Genomic DNA, 19413 nt, shown 5'->3' with positions numbered 1-19413 from the left:
CATTATTTAAAAAACGATCAGAAATTAAATTTAAAAAAACAAGTTTCTTCAACTGAAAGTAAGAAGCAACATTAGAACTTAAAATGAACAGAAATTATTACGTATATGAAGGGGTTCTCCCCCAAGTCAATACCTCGGTCTTTACGGCACTGTTTTTTTTAGTGCTTTAAAAAGAGCTATCTATTCTAATTAAACGGCCTTTGTGATTCAGGGGTGTGTGAATTAAAAATTTTTTAACTTTTAACGTAAAGAGCGTGGTATTGACTAAGGGGAGAACCCCATCATATACGTAATAACATATACGTAATAAAAAAAAACAATAAAAAAAAACAAGCGATACGGCTCAATAGTAAGCGAAACTTTTAAAAACGGAACTTTGATGTCAATAAATGTATCAAAAGAATGGGCTTATAATGCTGATTCTAAATATATAAATTTTGTTATTACTCATTAAAGGCTACGAGCGTGAGAAAACTTACCTGATTTTTTAAAGAGGGGGGAAACATCCCCTACAAGTGAAAAATTTTTAATGAAAATCACTGTCAGATTCAGTGTATCAGAAAACCCTATAACATAGGTTTCAAGCTCATATCTTCAAAAATTTGCAACTTTGTATTTTTTTCCAGAAGAAAAATATACGAATATAGAAGTTCGTTACGTAAGTTAATTTGTAAATTACGTCAGAACCAAATTTAGAGACAGCCATTTAGCAAAAGAAAAGTAAAATTTTTATGCAAATTTTGTATACTTATTCAATGACGGCGAGCCAAAATAAAAGCTGCATTAACTAAAAAACGATCAGAAATTAAATAAAAAAAACAAGTTTTTTAAACTGAAAGTAAGGAGCGACATTAAAACTTAAAACGAACAGAAATTATTCCATATATGAAAGAAGATGTCCCCTCCTCAACGCCTCTCTCTGTACGCTAAAGTTTGACTCTGTCACACAACTTTGTTTTTTATAACAATAAAAAACTTTAGTGTAAATAGCGAGGCGTTGAGGATGGGACAGCCCCTTTCATATACGGAACAATTTCTGTTCGTTTTAAGTTTTAATGTCGCCCCTTACTTTCAGTTTAAAAAACTTGTTTTTTTTATTTAATAAGACACAGGGACGAACACAGGATAGGAAGGAGAGACAAAACGAAAAAAAAGATAAAGAAGAGAGAAACGGCGATAACAACAGCAAGTAAAAAACGTAAAGTACAATGTAAACATTTTGGTCAAGAACTCCGCTTGTCCGTCCTCAGTGCAGAATAATAACATTGAAACAAAGACAAAAAAACAAAATAAGAAGACCCTCTGTAAATGAGTCTCAGATATTTACAATTCCCCATTGCAATGGAGTTATTAATTCTGATCGCCTTAATATCAATCAACAAAATCATATTTAACTCATAAGAACTCTGCGTGACCGTCCTCAGTGCAGAATAATAACCTTAAAACAAAGACAAAAAAAAATAAAAAAATAAGAAGACCCTCTGTAAATGAGGCTTATATATTTACAATGTCCCATTGCAATGAACTTATTAATTCTGATCGCCTTTATATCAATCAACAAAATCATATTTAACTCATAAGAACTCTGCGTGACCGTCCTCAGTGCAGAAAAATAACCTTAAAACAAAGACAAAAAAAAAAAATAAGAAGACCCTCTGTAAATGAGGCTTAGACATTTACAATGTCCCATTGCAATGAACTTATTAATTCTGATCGCCTTTATATCAATCAACAAAATCATATTTAACTCATAAGAACTCTGCGTGACCGTCCTCAGTGCAGAATAATAACCTTAAAACAAAGACAAAAATAAAATAAAATAAGAAGACCCTCTGTAAATGAGGCTTAGATATTTACAATGCCTCATTGCAATGAACTTATTAATTCTGATCGCCTATATATCAATTAACAAAATCATATGTACGAGGCATGCTTTTTAAGCAAGTACCGTTTTACGATTACGCCGCCACAGTGCTACGGTCGCCGTTCTGCGCATGATATATATATATATATATATATATATATATATATATATATATATATATATATATATATATATATATATATATATATATATATATATATATATATATATATATATATATATATATATATATATATATATATATATATATATATATATATATATATATATATATATATATATATATATATATATATATATATATATATATATATATATATATATATATATATATATATATATATGCCTCATATTACATATATATATTATATATATATATATAATATATATATATATATATATATATATATATATATATATATATATATATATATACCTACGCACTGACGCCAATACAGTCTGATTTTTAATTGTATTAAATAAAAAAACAAGTTTTTTAAACTGAAAGTAAGGAGCGAAATTAAAAATTAAAACGAACAGAAATTTTTCCGTATATGAAAGGGGCTGTCCCCTCCACACCGCCACGCGCTTTACGCTAAAGATTTTTATTGTTTTAAAAAATAAAGTTGTGAGACAGAGTCAAACTTTAGCATAAAGAGCGAGGCGTTGAGGAGGGGACAGCCCCTTTCATACACGGAATAATTTCTGTTCGTTTTAAGTTTTAATGTCGCTCCTTACTTTCAGTTTAAAAAACTTTTTTTATTTAATTTCTGATCGTTTTTTAGTTAATGCAGCTTTTATTTTGGCTCACCGTCATTGAATAAGCAAACAAAATTTGCATAAAAATTTTACTTTTCTTTTGCTAAATGACTGTCTCTAAATTTGGTTCTGACGTAATTTACAAATTAACTTAAGTAACGAACTTCTATAGTCGTATATTTTTCTTCTGGAAAAAAAATACAAAGTTGCAGATTTTTGCAGATATGAGCTTGAAACCTATGTTATAAGGTTTTCTGATACGCTGAATCTGACAGTGATTTTCATTAAATTTTTTTCACTTTTAGGGGATGTTTCCCCCCTCTTTAAAAAATCAGGTAAATTTTCTCAGGCTCGTAGCCTTTGATGAGTAATACTAAACTTAACAAAATTTGTATATTTAGAACCAGCATTATAAGCCCATTCTTTTGATACATTTATTGACATCAAAGTTCCGTTTTTAAAAGTTTCGCTTACTATTGAGCCGTATCGCTTGTTTTTTTTTATTGTTTTTTTTTATTACGTTTATGTTATTACGTATATGATGGGGTTCTCCCCTTAGTCAATACCACGCTCTTTACGTTAAAAGTTAAAAAAAAATTTAATTCACACATCCCTGAATCACAAAGGCCGTTTAATTAGAATAGATAGCTTTTTTGAAAGCACTAAAAAAACTGTAGCGTAAAGAGCGAGGTATTGACTTGGGGGAGAACCCCCTCATATACATAATAATTTCTGTTCATTTTAAGTTCTAATGTTGCTTCTTACATTCAGTTGAAAAAACTAGTTTTTTTTAAATTTAATTTCTGATCGTTTTTTAAATAATGCTTGGGAATCCGGCGACCCCTTCATAGAAATGTCCCTTACCCCAAAGAAACATCCTCCACGGAAAGATTATTCCGAGTAACCCCCTCCTCAAGCCCCCTCCCCCCCCCCACAAAAAAATTCTTCCTGAAAATGTCTGTATACTTCCCAATAACCAGTACAATATGCAAGCAATGGGCAAAGTTCATAACTTGCAGCCCTTCCCCTGGGAACTGTGGGGGATTAAGTCATCTTAAAAGACATATTTATTAGATTTTCAACAATCCATGGAATGGCGTCATTCATCATCACCCAAAAAAGTGAAAATTCCCGGGCAGAAATTGTTTGCTTAAATTTCACTTTTTTGGGTGATGATGAATGTCGCCATTCCATGGATTGTTGTTTTGATTCTCACCCATTTCCTTACCAGTCCATCACTCATAATGTTTTGTCCGTAAACTTCACATATCTCACGATGAATATCGATCGGTTTTACGCCTTTAGCACTAAGAAATCATATAACCGCCCGTACTTCACAATCGGCGGGACTCACGATTGTCGGAGGCATCTTAAACACTCAATAAACAACGTATACAATTAAAAATCAGACTGTAATGGCGTCAGTGCGTAGACAAGAGATGTAGGTAACCAGCGTGCATGCGCAGAACGGCGACCGTAGCACTGTGGCGGCGTAATCGTAAAACGGTACTTACTTAAAAAACCTGCCTCGTAATTCATAAGAACTCTGCTTGACCGTCCTCAGTCCAGAATAATAACCTTAAAACAAAGACAAAAAAAAAAATAATAATAATAAGAAGACCCTCTGTTAATGAGGCTTAGATATTTACAATGCCCCATTGCAATGAACTTATTAATTCTGATCACCTTTATATCAATCAATAAAATCATATTTAATTCATAAGAACTCTGCTTGACCGTCCTGAGTGTAGAATAATAACCTTAAAACAAAGACAAAAATACAAAATAAGAAGACCCTCTGTAAATGAGGCTTATATATTTACAATTCCCCATTGCAATGAACTTATTAATTCTGATCGCCTTTATATTAATCAACAAAATCATATTTTGCAACCTAATAGAACCTCCAATAATATCTTGCCTGGGAAACGATTGGATTTTAAAAATGCTCTATATAAATTGAAAGATTGAATTGGCATTCATCATTGTAGTTTTCGTTAAGTTACCCTTTCGCCGTTGCTTGGTGACGGTCTTCTTATTTTACTTTTTGTCTTTGTTTTAAGGTTGTTATTTTGCACTACGGACGGTCAAGCGGAGGTCTTGACAAAAATATCTGCATTGGAAACTACATTTCTTAACTGGCTTACATTATCCTCGTTTCTCTCTTCTTTATGCTTTTTTGGTTTTGTCATGATTAGCCAGTGTGGTCTCGGAAATCATTTAGGAAGAAGGAGTTGCCCCCTCCCCCCAAATACCGTTCCCTGAACAAATTCATGCGTATTTGTTTAGGTACTACAATGCTATTCCTAAAAACGGGCAGTACAACAAACAAAAAGAATAGCCCAGTAACAACAGTGGTACACACAGCAAAGACCCTTTCGAATGAATCTTCCTGTAAAAGACGAAAATGAAGCCGAAGAGGCCGAAGGCCGAGACCGAGTCCGTTGATTTTTAATTAAAATCAAGCAGTTACGAGCATCAAGTCATGGCTAATTGTAGAAAAGGCCAAGACAGATAGTCCAGGTGAGAGGCAAATCTTTTTAGGATTGTAAAAAAAAGATGTAATTTCACTTGTTAATAAATACGTCTATCATCCATCCGTCCAACATGCTACTCTTGATTCCTTTAGCTTATTTCGAACACTTGATTTAATCATTTGGAATTCCCAGCCAATTAACTGAGGAAGCGAAAGAAAGAGAAGCATTTTCGGAGCCTAAAACCACTATCTTAGTAACAACTACTAAAATATTAAAATTCACACTTCGTAAGGCTAATTGGCAGACCTGGGGAAGCAAAAGGTGACTTGAGTGTACAGAAAAATTATCAGAGGATAACGTTATCAGCATATCATTAGGTGTGACAAGCCAACTTAAAAAATTATCAGAGGATAACGTTATCAGCGTATCATTAGGTGTGACGAACCAACTTAAAAATAAGACTTTGAAAGAGGTAGAGTCAGCAGGCATAGAGCTAATAGGGACAAAAAAGGTCACTGGCGAACCCTTTTACAAAGAGGGCTAGGGGTTGGCAGCTCACCTTTCAGCATTACTCGAACTTTTGCACCCCATTAGCAATAGAACAAAACTGACATGGGCGACTTGCAGCTCGTGGTGAGTTGAGTGAATCAAACAGCTCGTGGTAACGAACTGTAAGTAAGAGGCGACCCTGCTCAATAGCAACTGAAACTAAAAAAAACGGATTTTTATACCAACAGATACATTAAAAGAATCAGATTTTTATGCTGATTTTAAATATATTAATTAAAAAAAACTTTTTCCACAAAATAAGTTTTTCAAAGAAAAGTAAAGAACTCCATTAAGCAAAAAATGAGCAAAAATAAAATCAAATAATCTACCAAGTGTGAAACTACCATAAATCAGCATCGATAAATAAATGAAACCCAAAACGAGCAGAAATTACAATAAATAACCCAGTTAAACTCAAAACGAGCAGAAATTAACATAAGTTGGGCTTAAAACCCCTATGCCTTCCCAAGGCCAGAACATAATTTGCACTTTACAGAAAAAAATACAAATGAATGTGCATTGTTAGTTTAATATACTTTTACTGATATTTAGTAATCAAAATCTTAATATTATTTGATTTATCAAAGTTATAAAAGTATAAACATTTATATTTTTTTCAGTAAAGTGCAAATTATGTTCTGGCCTTGGAAAGCCATCGGGGTTTTGTGCCCAACTTATGTTAATTTCTGCTCTTTTTGAGTTTAACTCGGTTATTTATTGCAATTTCTGTTCGTTTTGGGTTTCACTTATTTATTGATGCTGATTTATGGTAGTTTCACACTTGGTAGATTATTTTATTTTATTTTTGCTCTTTAATTTTCTTTGAAAAACTTATTTTGTGGAAAAAGTTTTTTAATTAATTTCTGTTCTTTTTATATTAATATGCTCTATTCAGGGAAAAAGAAAATAATAGGTCTAATCTTTTCGTTTCCTAAAGATTTCTAATTTGGCATGCTGTTTGTATGCTGGGGAAAATTTTCAGCAATTTTTAACAACATATACCCTTTAAAAAATCTGGACACAAACAGTAGTGTTTAATTTAGCTTCATACGTCCTCTAGTTGACCTGAAATGGAAAAGCTAATACCATTCGCAAAACAATCTTTTTACTTTCTACGACTGCATGGACACAACTACGTTATCTCGATATGGCTAAATCTTGGAAGCGAAAGTTGTCTCGAAAGTTCGAGCATAATGCATTTAGTCGTTCTAGAGGCATTGCAGTGATATGGTTTCGAGGTTTCGCAATATTACAGTGTATACGTATTTAATCTTAAGGCAAAATTATGTTTCTTAACATAATAAAATGGGTGGGTGGGCGTGGGTGGGGGATTAGTTTTCCTCCAATCCCTTTCGACTATTAAAAAGGGCATCAGCCCTTTCTATTTTCAATGGAATGAACCCTTTTCGAAGTTCCTACGACAACTCCTTTGATACAAAGTGCCCTGGTCTAAACAATAATAACAACAACAAAATAATACATTGTATCCACATCGATCTTTACTATAAAAATGTCAAGCCTTCCAAATACTTTCGACTATTAAAAAGGGTACTAGGCCTTTCGAATTCCAATCGAATGAGCCTTTTTCGAGTTTCTACGACCACACTTCCTATAAACACCTTATATGACCCCAGGGCATAAATTACAACTCTTACCCTAATAGCTGTGAGGGTGGTTGTTATCCTCTAAAACCTAATTTCCAGAACTTTTAACTACGTTATACAAAATAGCTATCTCAAAATTTTGATTGGATGTGTCTGGGTAAATGATGAGCGAAAGAGGGGTGGTAGTCTTCCTCCAGTCACTTTCAACTATTAAAAAAGCACTAGCACTTTCAATTTCCAATTAAATGAGCCCTTTTGAAGTTTCTACGACAACAATTTCAGTAAAAACCTTATATGCCCCCAGGGGATAACTTACAACCCTCACCCTGAGGGCTGGGTGGGGGGGGGGTTTGTCATCCTCAAAGACCTAATTTCCAGAACTTTCTACTACGTTGAACAAAATGGCTATCTGAAAATTTTGATTTAATGTGTTTGGGGGAATGGTGGGCGTGAGAGAGGGGTTAGGTACCGTCCAATCACATTCAACTATTAAAAAGGGCACTATCCCTCTCAATTTCCAACCTTTTGAAGTTTTTACGACAACTTTATCATTAAAAACCTTATATGCCCCCTGGACATAACTTACAACCTTTGCCCTGGGGACTCTCGGGGGTTTGTCATCCTTAAATACATAATTTCCAGAACTTTCAACTACATTGAACAAAATGTCTCTAAGTTTTGATTGAATGTGTTTGGGGAAATGGAGGGCGTGAGAGGGGGGTTAATTACTCTCAGCTCACTTTCGACTATTAAAAAGGGCAATTTCAATTTCCAATCAAATGAGCCCCTTTTGAAATTTCTACAACAATTTTCTATCTAAACCTTATACGCCCCAAGGGCACAAATTACAACCCTTGCACCGAAAGCTCTGATGGAGTTTTTATCCTAACAGACCTAATTTCCAGAACTTTCGACTACGTTGAACAAAATGGATATCTCAAAATTTTGATTGGATGTGTTTGCGGAAAAGGTGGGCGTGAGAGGGGGGTTAGTTGCCCATTTCAACAAAAACTTTATATGCCCCCAGGGCATAACTTATAACCCTTGCCCTGAAGACTATGGGGAGAGTGTCCTGCTCAAAGGTATAATTTCCTGAACTTTAAACTTCGAGGAACAAAATGGCTACCAATAAATTTTGATCGGATATGTTTGGGGAAATGGTGGGCGTGGAAGGGGTGTTTGTTGCCTTCTAATCACTTTCGACTATTAAAAAGGGCACTAGCCATTTCAATTTCCAATCGAATGAGTCATTTTTGAAGTTTCTACGACGACGCGTTCCCCAAGGCATAACTTACAACCCTTGCCCTGAGGGCTGTGGGGGAGTGTCCTCCTCAAAAACATAATTTCTATCTGGAAATCCAAAACACTGAATAAAATGGCTATCTAAACATTTTTAATGGATGTGTTAGGGAAAAAGGTGGGCGAAAGAGGGGGGCTAGTTGCCCTCAAATCACTTTCGACTATTAAAAAGACCACTAGACCTTTGAATTTCTAATTGAATGAGCCCTTTTTCAAGTTTTTACAAAAAAGATTTCAACAAAATCTTATATGCCCCCAGGGCATAACTTATAACCCTTGCTCTGAACTGTGGGGGGCGTGTCCAGCTCAAAGGTATAATTTCCTGAACTTTAACTGCGTGGAACAAAATGGCTATCTCAAAGTTTTGATTGGATGTGTTTGGAGAAATGGTGGGCTTGGAAGGGGTGTTAGTTGCCTTCCGATGACTTTCGACTATTAAAAAGGGCACTAGCCATTTCAATTTCTAGTCGAATGAACCCATTTTGAAGTTTCTACGACAACGCGTTCTATAAAAACTTTATATGCCTCAAGTGAATAACTTACAACCCTTGTCCTGAGGGCTGTGAAGAGGTTCTTATCCTCAAAGACCTAGTTTACAGAACTTAAAACTACGTTGAACAAAATGGCTATCTCCAAATTTTGATTGGATGTGTTCGGGGGACTGATGGGCGTGGGGGGGGGGCTAGTTGCCCTCCAATCACTTTCCACTATTAAAAAGGGTACCATCCCTTTGATTTCCAATCGAATGAGCCTGTTTTGTAGTTTCTTCGACAACGACGCCTTCTATAAAAACCTTATATGCCCCCAGGCCATAACTTAAAACCCTAGACCTCAGGGTTATGGGGGACTGCCCTCCTCAAAAGCATATTTTATGTCTGTAAAACAACTACGCTGAACAAAATGGCTATCTCAAAATTTTGAGTGGAGGGGTTGGGGGCACGGATGGGGGTGGGGGGGGGGGGCTAAGGTCCCTACAATCCCTTCTGTCTGTTAAAAAGAACACCATTACTTTGATTTCCAGATGAATGAGCCTTTTTTCTAGTTTCATTGACAACGCCTTCCTGAAAAACCTCATATGCCCCAAGTCCATAGATTACAATATCATACCTGAGGGTCGTGGGGTAGTTCCCTTCTCACAAACATATTTTCTATCTGGAAAACAACTACGCGGAACAAAATGGCTATCTCAAAATTTTGATTGGATGTGTTTGGGGGAATGATGGGCGTGGGGGGGGGGGGGGGCTTGTTGCCCTTCAATGACTTTTGACTATTAAAAAGGGCACTAGCCCTATGAATTTCTAATCGAATAAGTCTTTTTTCAAGTTTGTACGACAACGCCTTCTATAAAAAACCTTATATATCCCCAGGGCATAACTTAAAATCCTGGCCCTGAGGGTTGTGGGGAATTGTCCTCAAAAACATACTTTCTATCTGAAAATTAGCTTCGCTGAACAATATGGCTATCTCAAATTTTTAATAGGATGTGTTTGGGGGAATAATGGGCGTGGGGGGGTTAGGTGCCCTCCAATAACTTTCGACTATAAAAAAGGGTACTAGCCCATTGAATTTCCAATCAAATGAGCCTGTTTTGAAGTTTCTACGACAACACCTTCTATAAAAATCTTATATGTCCCCAGGGCGTAACTTAAAACTCTTGCTCTCTGGCCTTTGGGGGATTGACCTCCTAAAAAACCTATTTTCTATCTGGAAATCAACTACGCTGAACAAAATGGCTATCTCAAAATTTTGATTGGATGTGCTTGGGGGAATGATGGGCGTGAGGGGGGGGGATAGTTGCCCTCCAATCACTTTCCACTATTAAAAAGGCTACTAGCCACTACAATTTCCAATCGAATGAGCGCTTTTCGAAGTTTCTACGACAACTCCTCCGATACAAAGTGCCCGGGCGGAGAAAAAAAACACATTGTGCCCACATCGTTCTTTACTTAGGCAGCGCTAGCGCGCTGCCTATGATAAGTTTCATCAAGTTTAGTCTCAGCCATCAAAAATTACGAGCATGAGAAGATTTGCCTTATTTTCGAAAAAAAGGTGAAACACCCCATTAAAGTCATAGAATCGGAATGAAAGTCACAATATCCGATTCAGCGTATCAGAGAAGCTTACTGTAGAGGTTTCAATATCCTATCTGCAAAAATGTGCAATTTTATATTTTGTTTTTCAGACGAACTTCCTAAGAGTAAAAAAAAGTGAAGTAGCATTTTGAAGCTGTCTAAACTTAAACGACCGTCAACCATTGATATCATTTCCCTTTTCGTCTTGGATAGACTGTTATTCCCAGATTTATTTTTAGAATGATTTACTTGGCTCATATTCGTTTCTCAGATTTAGCTGCAAATGTTTTGTCGTCAAAAATAACTCAAAACATGTTATACCAGTTGATAGACATAGCATTGTAAAATATATTAATCAGCTTAAATCAAAATAAGTTGACCTTGAGGGTATTAGTGTGAAACATCTTAATAGAAGTTCTCCTGAACTAATTTCCCACTTGCGGTTATTGTTTCGAACGACCATTGCTAAGTCCCTTGTCCTCGAGTCTTATTATTCAGTAGTGAGGAAAGTGAGGAGTCATCTATTTTGAAGAGAAGGAAAGATCCGAATTTTTTCACTTCTTACTGGCCTATCACCATTATTTTCTGGCCTATTACTATTAATTATAGCCTATTTTAGTTTTTACTTGCAGGTGTGATAACATTATCTAACACACCAGAGATGTGGATTGAACAGCATCTTTCATAAGGTACATGAGAATTAGGTTTTTTTCTCGTATAAACATAAATGATGTCTTTGCAGAAGTAAAAGCCACCTCAGCTGAGAGCGTGGGGTTTGCCACCCTCTACCAACCTTTTGAGGGTTCCCACCCTCTAGCCTCTTGTGTTGAAAACAGCTAAAAGAAAGAATAATTGGATCCTAGAGATAGCAAAAAGATGTACAATGAGGAATTTTAACAAGGCAGTGAATTATAGAAGAAACTATATGAATATTTCGGATTTATACATAAAAGCCGCATTCAGCAATGTAAATGATTAAAATAATCATAAGATGAAAAAGAAAATGAGATGGACGTTTGTTACCCAAAGTTAACTTTACGTTGACATGAATATTATGATAAAAGAAAATGGAAGAAACAGTTTCAAAAACCTTGACGGAGTTAGCGCTTTCCCCCAAAAGTATTGCAAGATATTCAATTATTCTCCACCGATATATGCAGGAAAGATAAAAAAAAGAACAGCGACCTTAGGACGTCTTCTAGCTGCAACGCTGTAAGAAATCCTAAAGTTTAGCTCGGACAATGATAGTACCAAGACATACCGTGTCAAGAGTAGAAAACAAAGAACAAAGGGGAAAATAACTAAGATGGAATCAAATTTGGTTTCAATGAGGCAAAAATGTCGACTACTGTACCCGCATTCGCAAAAAAGTCATCCTAGTTTCCACCCTGACAGGGAAGACCTGTGTCTACTTCTCGACTCTACTTAAAAAATCCAATAAAGATTTTGTTGAAGCTGACCTTTTTTGAACCCCCAAGGTCACCTTAAGAAACACAGATATGTCCAACACCTGGTGTATTTCAACCGTCCTTAATAAAAGGAATCTTTAAAACTTAAGTACAGTTTCTGATAGATTATTGTTCAGACTAGAAAAGCTTCCCGCAGTGGCACCAATTTGCGAAATTGTAGGAGGAGGGGGCAGGAATTTTCTTTTGATTTCTTTCAAAGGGCATTTTTCAAAATCCAAGAAGAATTATACCCCCCCCCCCCTGCCTCTCCCCAATTGGAACCCATAGCTTAGAGTTTGGCCCCCAACCTTAAGCTAGAGGAGCTTTAATTTGGATAAATGCATATTTTTTGCCAAATTTGTAAACTATACAATTTTATTTTTTATTATTATTCAACTAAAATAATTTTGAACTTTAAGAAGAAGCCCTGTCAAAATCAAAACCGAAATCCGATTTTTGACAAAGGGTTCCTGTTTGAAGCGTCTTAGGTATATTCTGCCCATTTTCGACATCGGTTACTTTATACAAGCTGTGACCTGCCCGAGGCAATATATTTGACATATAATGCCTTTATTTTAGATTGAAATATTGTGCTTTGTTAATATTATGTAAAAAAATAAACAAAACGACTATAAATAACTACTACATGAGATTCTCTTAACTGACACGCATCCGTTATCTTGATGTACCTTATCGTTTCTTTATGTAATTATAGAAAAATAGAGTTTTTGGTAAAAAATGATTCAATTTTAAAAACTATTTTGTTTTTAATTACACAATGTACCAGATGTAACAATCTTCTTTAAAATGAGCCATTAAACAACTCTATGCTGTTCCAATGTCAAGTTAGCAGCGGGAAAAAGAAAAACCAAAATATAATAATGAAGTGGTACTTGTACATTATTCGGTACACCTTCGAGAAATGAAGTTGCGCTTTTTACTGTGGCTACTGTGGAATAAACAGTAGTCTATGATGGTAGAATGGTTAGCATAGCTTGTACATGAAAATGCAGTTTGTTTGTAAGTGATACTAGTTGCTTTCCAATTTTTTTGGTCACTTAAAAAGGGCCCTAGAACTTTTAATTTACGTTCGAATGAGTCGTTTCGCAACATTCTAGGGCCGTTGGGTCGATATGATCACCCTGGAAGAAAAACAACCAAATAAACACGCATACGTGATCTTTCTTCTGGAAACGAAATTCCACATTTTTGCAGATAGGTGCTTTAAACCTCTACAATAGGATTCTCTAATATGCTGAATCTGATGACGTGATTCTCATTAAGATTTTATTACTTTTAAGGGTTGTTTCCCCTTTTTTGAAAATAAGGCAATTTTTCTCAGGGTCTTAACTTTTGATGGGTAAGACTTGATGAATCTTATATTTTTAAAATCAGGATAAAAATACGATTCTTTTGATGTATCTATTGGTATCAAAATTCCGTTTTTTGGAGTTTCGATTACTATTAAGCAGGGTCGCTCTTACTATACAGATTGTTACCACAAACTGTTTGACAAAGGTACTAGATGTAGCATTTTCCTTTAAAATTAGCACTTAAAACTCTCTATGATGTTCCAGCGCCCCGTTCGTTACAGAAAAAAAACCGCTTCCTATGCAAAAAGTGGATTTTCGTTGTTGTTTAAGGCAAGGGATTTTCCTTATTGTTCAAACCAAAGGACTGTAAGTTTCCTGTTTAGGGTTTTCAGCCAAGGCGATTCCAGTGGCGTCCTTCTTATTTCGATACGACGTCGTTTTTAGGGATTTCAGGCAATTTGATTGGGTTACTATGGGCTGTGTTCGTCCTATACTAGGTTGCAGCTCCCGCTGGAACCAACGATACCTTATAAGGTATATAAGGTATTAGTACACCTTATAAGGTCGCTCAAGAGCTATTGTGCACAGCCTGCAGACAACATTTAGATAACTGATAGACGTTAATTTATTACATTATAAGAAAACTCTTACAGGTATAAAAAATTTGCTCAGCTACTTTAGAACGTAATAATGACATTTTCCAGAATTATTTTTAGAAGTTAATAAAATAAGTAATTAACTTAGCAATTACAGAACTAATTAGTTGTTGCTCATTGTTATTAATCATTACTTATTTCGATTAATAATTGACTGGTTTACTTAATTAATTAAATAAGTGAACAATAATTAAAATCTGTTATAAATAACGTATACATATTTATCTAAAAGGAACAACGAGGGGGCAGTAATACAGATGGGGGAGTTGAATATTTTTAAGTTTGAAATTTACAGCGGATGCTAAACTTCTAAACCATACGATTAGTTGCTTTTATTTCGCAGTTAATCCTAGGGAGTCCCATGAGAATAACGTAAAACCCTCCAGACGGGATAAATTAGATACGGCCCCGAAGTAAGGACACCAATCATTATTAGAGGGAATTTTGAACGGAGAAGTTACAAGGAAGCCTATCTGTTCTTGTTTTGTACAGTAATAAATTTACCTTTTACTGGTTATAACTTGATCATCCTTTTTTTTTTATTTAGTAAGATGTGTGAATAAAATCAGAATAGCCATTTTAGTTGATTGAAAACTTTGCAAATCGAAATAACGGACAGAACGAACGGAAAATGTGACAATTTACAAATAAATAATAAGGGCTACGATTTAGGTTTACAAGAATCAGATACTACATCTTCATCGGGCGTAGTCTGCCATGAATAGCAATAAAAATTAGCTGGATCACCCATTGGTTGAGACAACCTAAATGACTAGATGACCTAGATCACCAACTAGATCACCCATTGGTTGAAACAACCTAAATGACTAGATAACATAGATAACTAGATTACCCATTGGTTGAAACGACCTAAATGACTAGACCACCTAGATCACCCATTGGTTGAAACAACCTAAATGACTAGATAAGCTAGATAACTAGATCACCCATTGGTTGAAACAACCTAAATGACTTAATCACCTAGATCACCCATTGGTTGAAACGACCTAAATGACTAGACCACCTAGATCACCAACTAGATTAACCACTGGTTGAAATGACCTAATTGAGTTGATCACCTAGATCACCAACTAGATCACCCATTGCTTGAAACAACCTAAATGACAAGATAACCTAGATAACTAGATCATCCATTGGTTGAAACGACCTAGATGACTAGACCACCTAGATCACTAACTAGATCACCCATTGGTTGAAACAACCTTAATGACTAGATAACCTAGAAAACTAGATCACCCATTGGTCGAAACGACCTAAATGACTAGACCACCTAGACCACCCATTGGTTGAAACAACCTAAATGACTAGATAACCTAGAAAACTAGATTACCCATTGGTTGAAACGACCTAAATGACTAGACCACCTAGATCACCAACTAGATTAACCACTGGTTGAAACGACCTAAATGACTTGATCACCTATATCACCAACTAGATCACCCATTGGTTGAAACAACCTAAATGACTAGATAACCTAGATAACTAGATCATCCATCGGTTGAAACGACCTAAATGACTAGACAAACACATAACATTGATCTTAGTACTAAAAATAAGGTGAGGAAATCATGTTGATAGCTAGTTCAAGTAAAAATGCCAGTTCAAGTGGATAGGTCCGGGTAGTCTATGAAGCTTCTTTCCCCATATTGTTTGGAAAAGTTAAAAATAAGACATTGCAGATTATAAACATGATTTTTGTTAAAAGGGAAGTATTGACAGATTTTTAGGAAAACTTAGATAATACTCCTTAATAAAAAATTTCGAAAAGTGAGCGTAGCAATTACAGTGCCATTTAGTGACACCAACTTACGAAAATAAAAGGAACAGGGTAAATACTTTTTCATTTTTTTATGTTTTTTTTTACGGAGATACAATCAAAGTATTTTCAAAAATCTAGGAGGGGGGGGGGAAGGAATTTTTTCTGTTTTTTCTTTAAGAAAATACCCTAAGAAGGTATTTATCGAAATCTAGAGAGGGTGGATACTCCCCCTCAAATTGGTATCCTTGGACACATTATTTGTTATCAGTACAAAGGAAACTACTCAGGATGATGGGAGGTTTTGAGAGAAGAAGAGCCTGGCTTAGGGAAAGAGAGAGGATGCGTTGAGCGAGTTTCCACACTTAGGTAAATAATAATTGAGACTGGTCTGAATTACCACATTTCTTTAGTCCGGTGTTTTAGATTCTGAAGAGGCGTTTGATTCTCCTGGTAGAAAAGCTTTTGTCAGGGTCCTATCCTTGTATTGTATATCAGAGAAGTACACTAAAATAATTAGTGTTATTATGTTGTTGCAATGTTGATGTGTTTAAGGTACAAAGTGACGTTAGTATGAACAGGAACCGGAGTTAAGCAGGATTATATCCTAACTCGTTAATACAGTTTTTTAAGGACATTGTCGTAAGAAACAGAGCAAAGGCTTTTAGAGAACACGGTATAAAAAAGGTAAGGCTTTCAAAAAATTAGATTTAAAAAGGTAAGGCTTTCCAAAAAATAGATTTTGAAAGTTATTAGAGGATCCTACGTAAAAATGTTAACAAAATGAATTTTTGGGGTTCGAGGAATGGTTTGAGAATTAAAGTTAAGACGACCAAAGCACTTTGACTCTGAATATGCGAGGATGAAGAGCTAATATTAGGGAGCGAGTGGGGAGGTTCAACAGCAAGTAGGTTCCACTTCGACCAAGCGGGTAGGTTCAACAGCATTGTTGGTAGCATTATCAGTAGACTTTGTGGAAAAAGAGTAGATAAAAAAAAAGTAGAACAGCTGAAGTCGAAGATATTGTTGGTAGTTGAAATAAGTTTGGAAGATTAAGACTCTTGCCACTGGAACAGCAAGTGTGACGTCACAACTAGTGATCATAGACTCTTAGTAATGTACATAATCGTTTGTCACCGTACTTAACTTTACAATCGTAAGTTTGCATAAGTTTTTGCATAAGCATAAGTTTGTGTAAGTTTTAAGTTTGCATTGTTACATGAATTTATTTCCACCCATTTTAATTTTTAATATGGATCTTTAATGTTATTTGGAAAACTCATTTTTCAGAAAGTTTTTATTATTGATTTCCAAAAAAAATATCCATTACCAGCCCAAATCAACCAAATTTGAAATTTAGAGACGAAATGAATGAAAACACACACAGTGTTCTTCCAACAAAACAAAGATTAGAATTCTAGACCCCATGGTAATGGCAGGGTTCAAGTATGCCTCCTGTATCGGGCTTTTTAGCCATGTATCTGGGGCTAAACGAAATCCAGGTCGTTCCTCAATGGGATAGAAAGATATTACAACAAAGAATTTAAAAGAAGCTGAAACTTTACAGAAAGGAGTAAAGAGTAAAGCTCTGACCAGGTTTAAGTGTTGGAGTGCGTGCAACTGGCCTCAGGATTTTTGGTGCAATGAATTGATAGTAGCAGTGGTAGCAGAACCTACATAGAGTGTTACCGGCAAAAACCAAAATACCGATGAATAAATAGCGGATAATTACCGAAAAGTCCTTTTTACTCGGAGTAGTGGAAACTGCAATGCAGGGCAAGGGCAATTTCGTCTTGCAATCAGTGTGTACGGAGGCTCTACAATCCATGCATTTTAACACGGCTGTTCCAAACCTCATCCTGAAATAAGGAAATATGAATTTCAGACATGAGAAAATTTTTTGCACAAAATAATCTTTTTAATAATCATTCAAAATACTTCAGTTTGTTATTAAACAAATATTGTGATTTCTAAGTTATCACATATCCTCGCGTTGCAGAGGTACCGTTATTAAAAATTGTTGTATTTCGCAAAATAAAACGAATTTATAAACGTTCCGCTAATGTAAAAAATTTCAAAGCAAGTATAGTTTCGTTAAGCCTGACAGAAATTCATGATAAAGCGGCCCTTCGTCGATTCCTGACAAAAATGTCAAATTTATTTGAATCTAAACCGTTAGGCAAAGCTATTATACTCCGATGTAAAACAGGACATCACAACTCATTTATTATAAAATAGGAAATTTAAATACTAACTTCTTTAAATCCTTAGAATTTATTTGTCTTTGACATTGGGCAAAAATGTGAGAACCACTCCTGCCAAGAGTGTAACCCTGTAGTAATAGTAATTTATAATTTCTATTAGACGAATACTAAAGAGCAAAACCTTTCTCTCTTATTGCCATACTCTTCCATACTCTTTATTGCCATACTCTTCGTTGCCATACAACCCATACCAGGGTTGCCATACTCTTCGCACCAGTCCTTTACCCAGCTTATTCACTCCATTGCTACAGTAAGCAAATATATTCAACATTTACAATGTATATACCTGTTGAACCATCATACGGAGTCAACAAATGGCTTTAAGCGATAAAACTCTTAAGTTAGATGGAATTACATAAACACAAACTGATTGGTGACTATAAAAAAGGAAAGGAAAAAATAGAGAGCAGATAGTGTATAGAGTCAACCAGTCGGTAAGTTATCATCAAAGTAGCTTACCATCAATCTGTAAATTACCAACTATAAATGATTCAAACTAACAGCATTACTGGCTATCATTTATCACAAAGACACCGCTGCCTTTCTGATATTCACATGCAGAAATACTTATCTACGAATTCATACTTTCCTTGGAACGTATTATACAACATACATATTTAATCGTTGTTTTTAACTTATTAGTGATTCTTAATTTCTTTAAAACCCATACTAAAGCGCTAAACTTTCCTCTCTTATAAGAGTGCCATACACTCGCTTATAAAGTCTGAAACAAGGCTCTTTTCAATAATAACAAACAAGCGGTCAATAAAAATATTCTTCCATACTTGAATGAGATCCATGTTGATGCTTATCACCTCTGTTACGCAGGCAGCATGCTTCTATTATAAGACCATCTGCAAGCTCTCGAAAGTGCAGTTGGTATAGTTTGCTCTGGTCTCAATGAAATCGGCCTCCAAGTCGCCTTCTTGAAAGCTTAGTTTCTCGTTTCCGGTTCTTATCAAGAACCTCTCGTCACTATCAACATTGGTCGAACAACTATTTCCGCATCGCCTTCTCTGAAATACTCGTACTTAGGTCTTTCGTTTTGATCAACGGTTAAGGGTACTAGAACAGTTGCTATACCAGCGTTGAAAGCAAGCTGAGACAGTAATTCGAAATGATTGCTCCAGATCAAGGCTAGTTTCACAAGATAGCCCTGGGCCAAGCTTACAACACTTTTTATGCCACATGCGCCTCTTCTACACACTTTCTTCACTTTGTCAGAGCGGAAAGATATTCGATGTATATTCTACCTCTTTTGCAAATAACTTCTCCAGTTGCCACTTTTGACCCGTAACCGGCATATTTCA

General features: G+C 35.4%; 1 protein-coding gene across 1 annotated transcript in view; it reads right to left on the bottom strand.

Moving 5' to 3' along the window:
• The window catches only part of LOC148946546 (rac GTPase-activating protein 1-like), a 137435-nt gene that overhangs the window by 48186 nt on the left and 69836 nt on the right, over window positions 1-19413 (bottom strand). Inside the window, exon 8 of the mRNA XM_089097037.1 lies at window positions 17572-17698. Coding sequence (XP_088953163.1) covers window positions 17572-17698 — 127 coding nt within the window. The remainder of the gene's footprint in view (window positions 1-17571; window positions 17699-19413) is intronic.

This window comes from Artemia sp. Qi Xiang Cuo, chromosome 11 (genome assembly GCF_049724085.1).
Source record: "Artemia sp. Qi Xiang Cuo chromosome 11, ASM4972408v1, whole genome shotgun sequence".
NCBI classification, from domain to species: domain Eukaryota; kingdom Metazoa; phylum Arthropoda; class Branchiopoda; order Anostraca; family Artemiidae; genus Artemia; species Artemia sp. Qi Xiang Cuo.
This window is presented reverse-complemented; position numbering and strand designations above follow the sequence as displayed.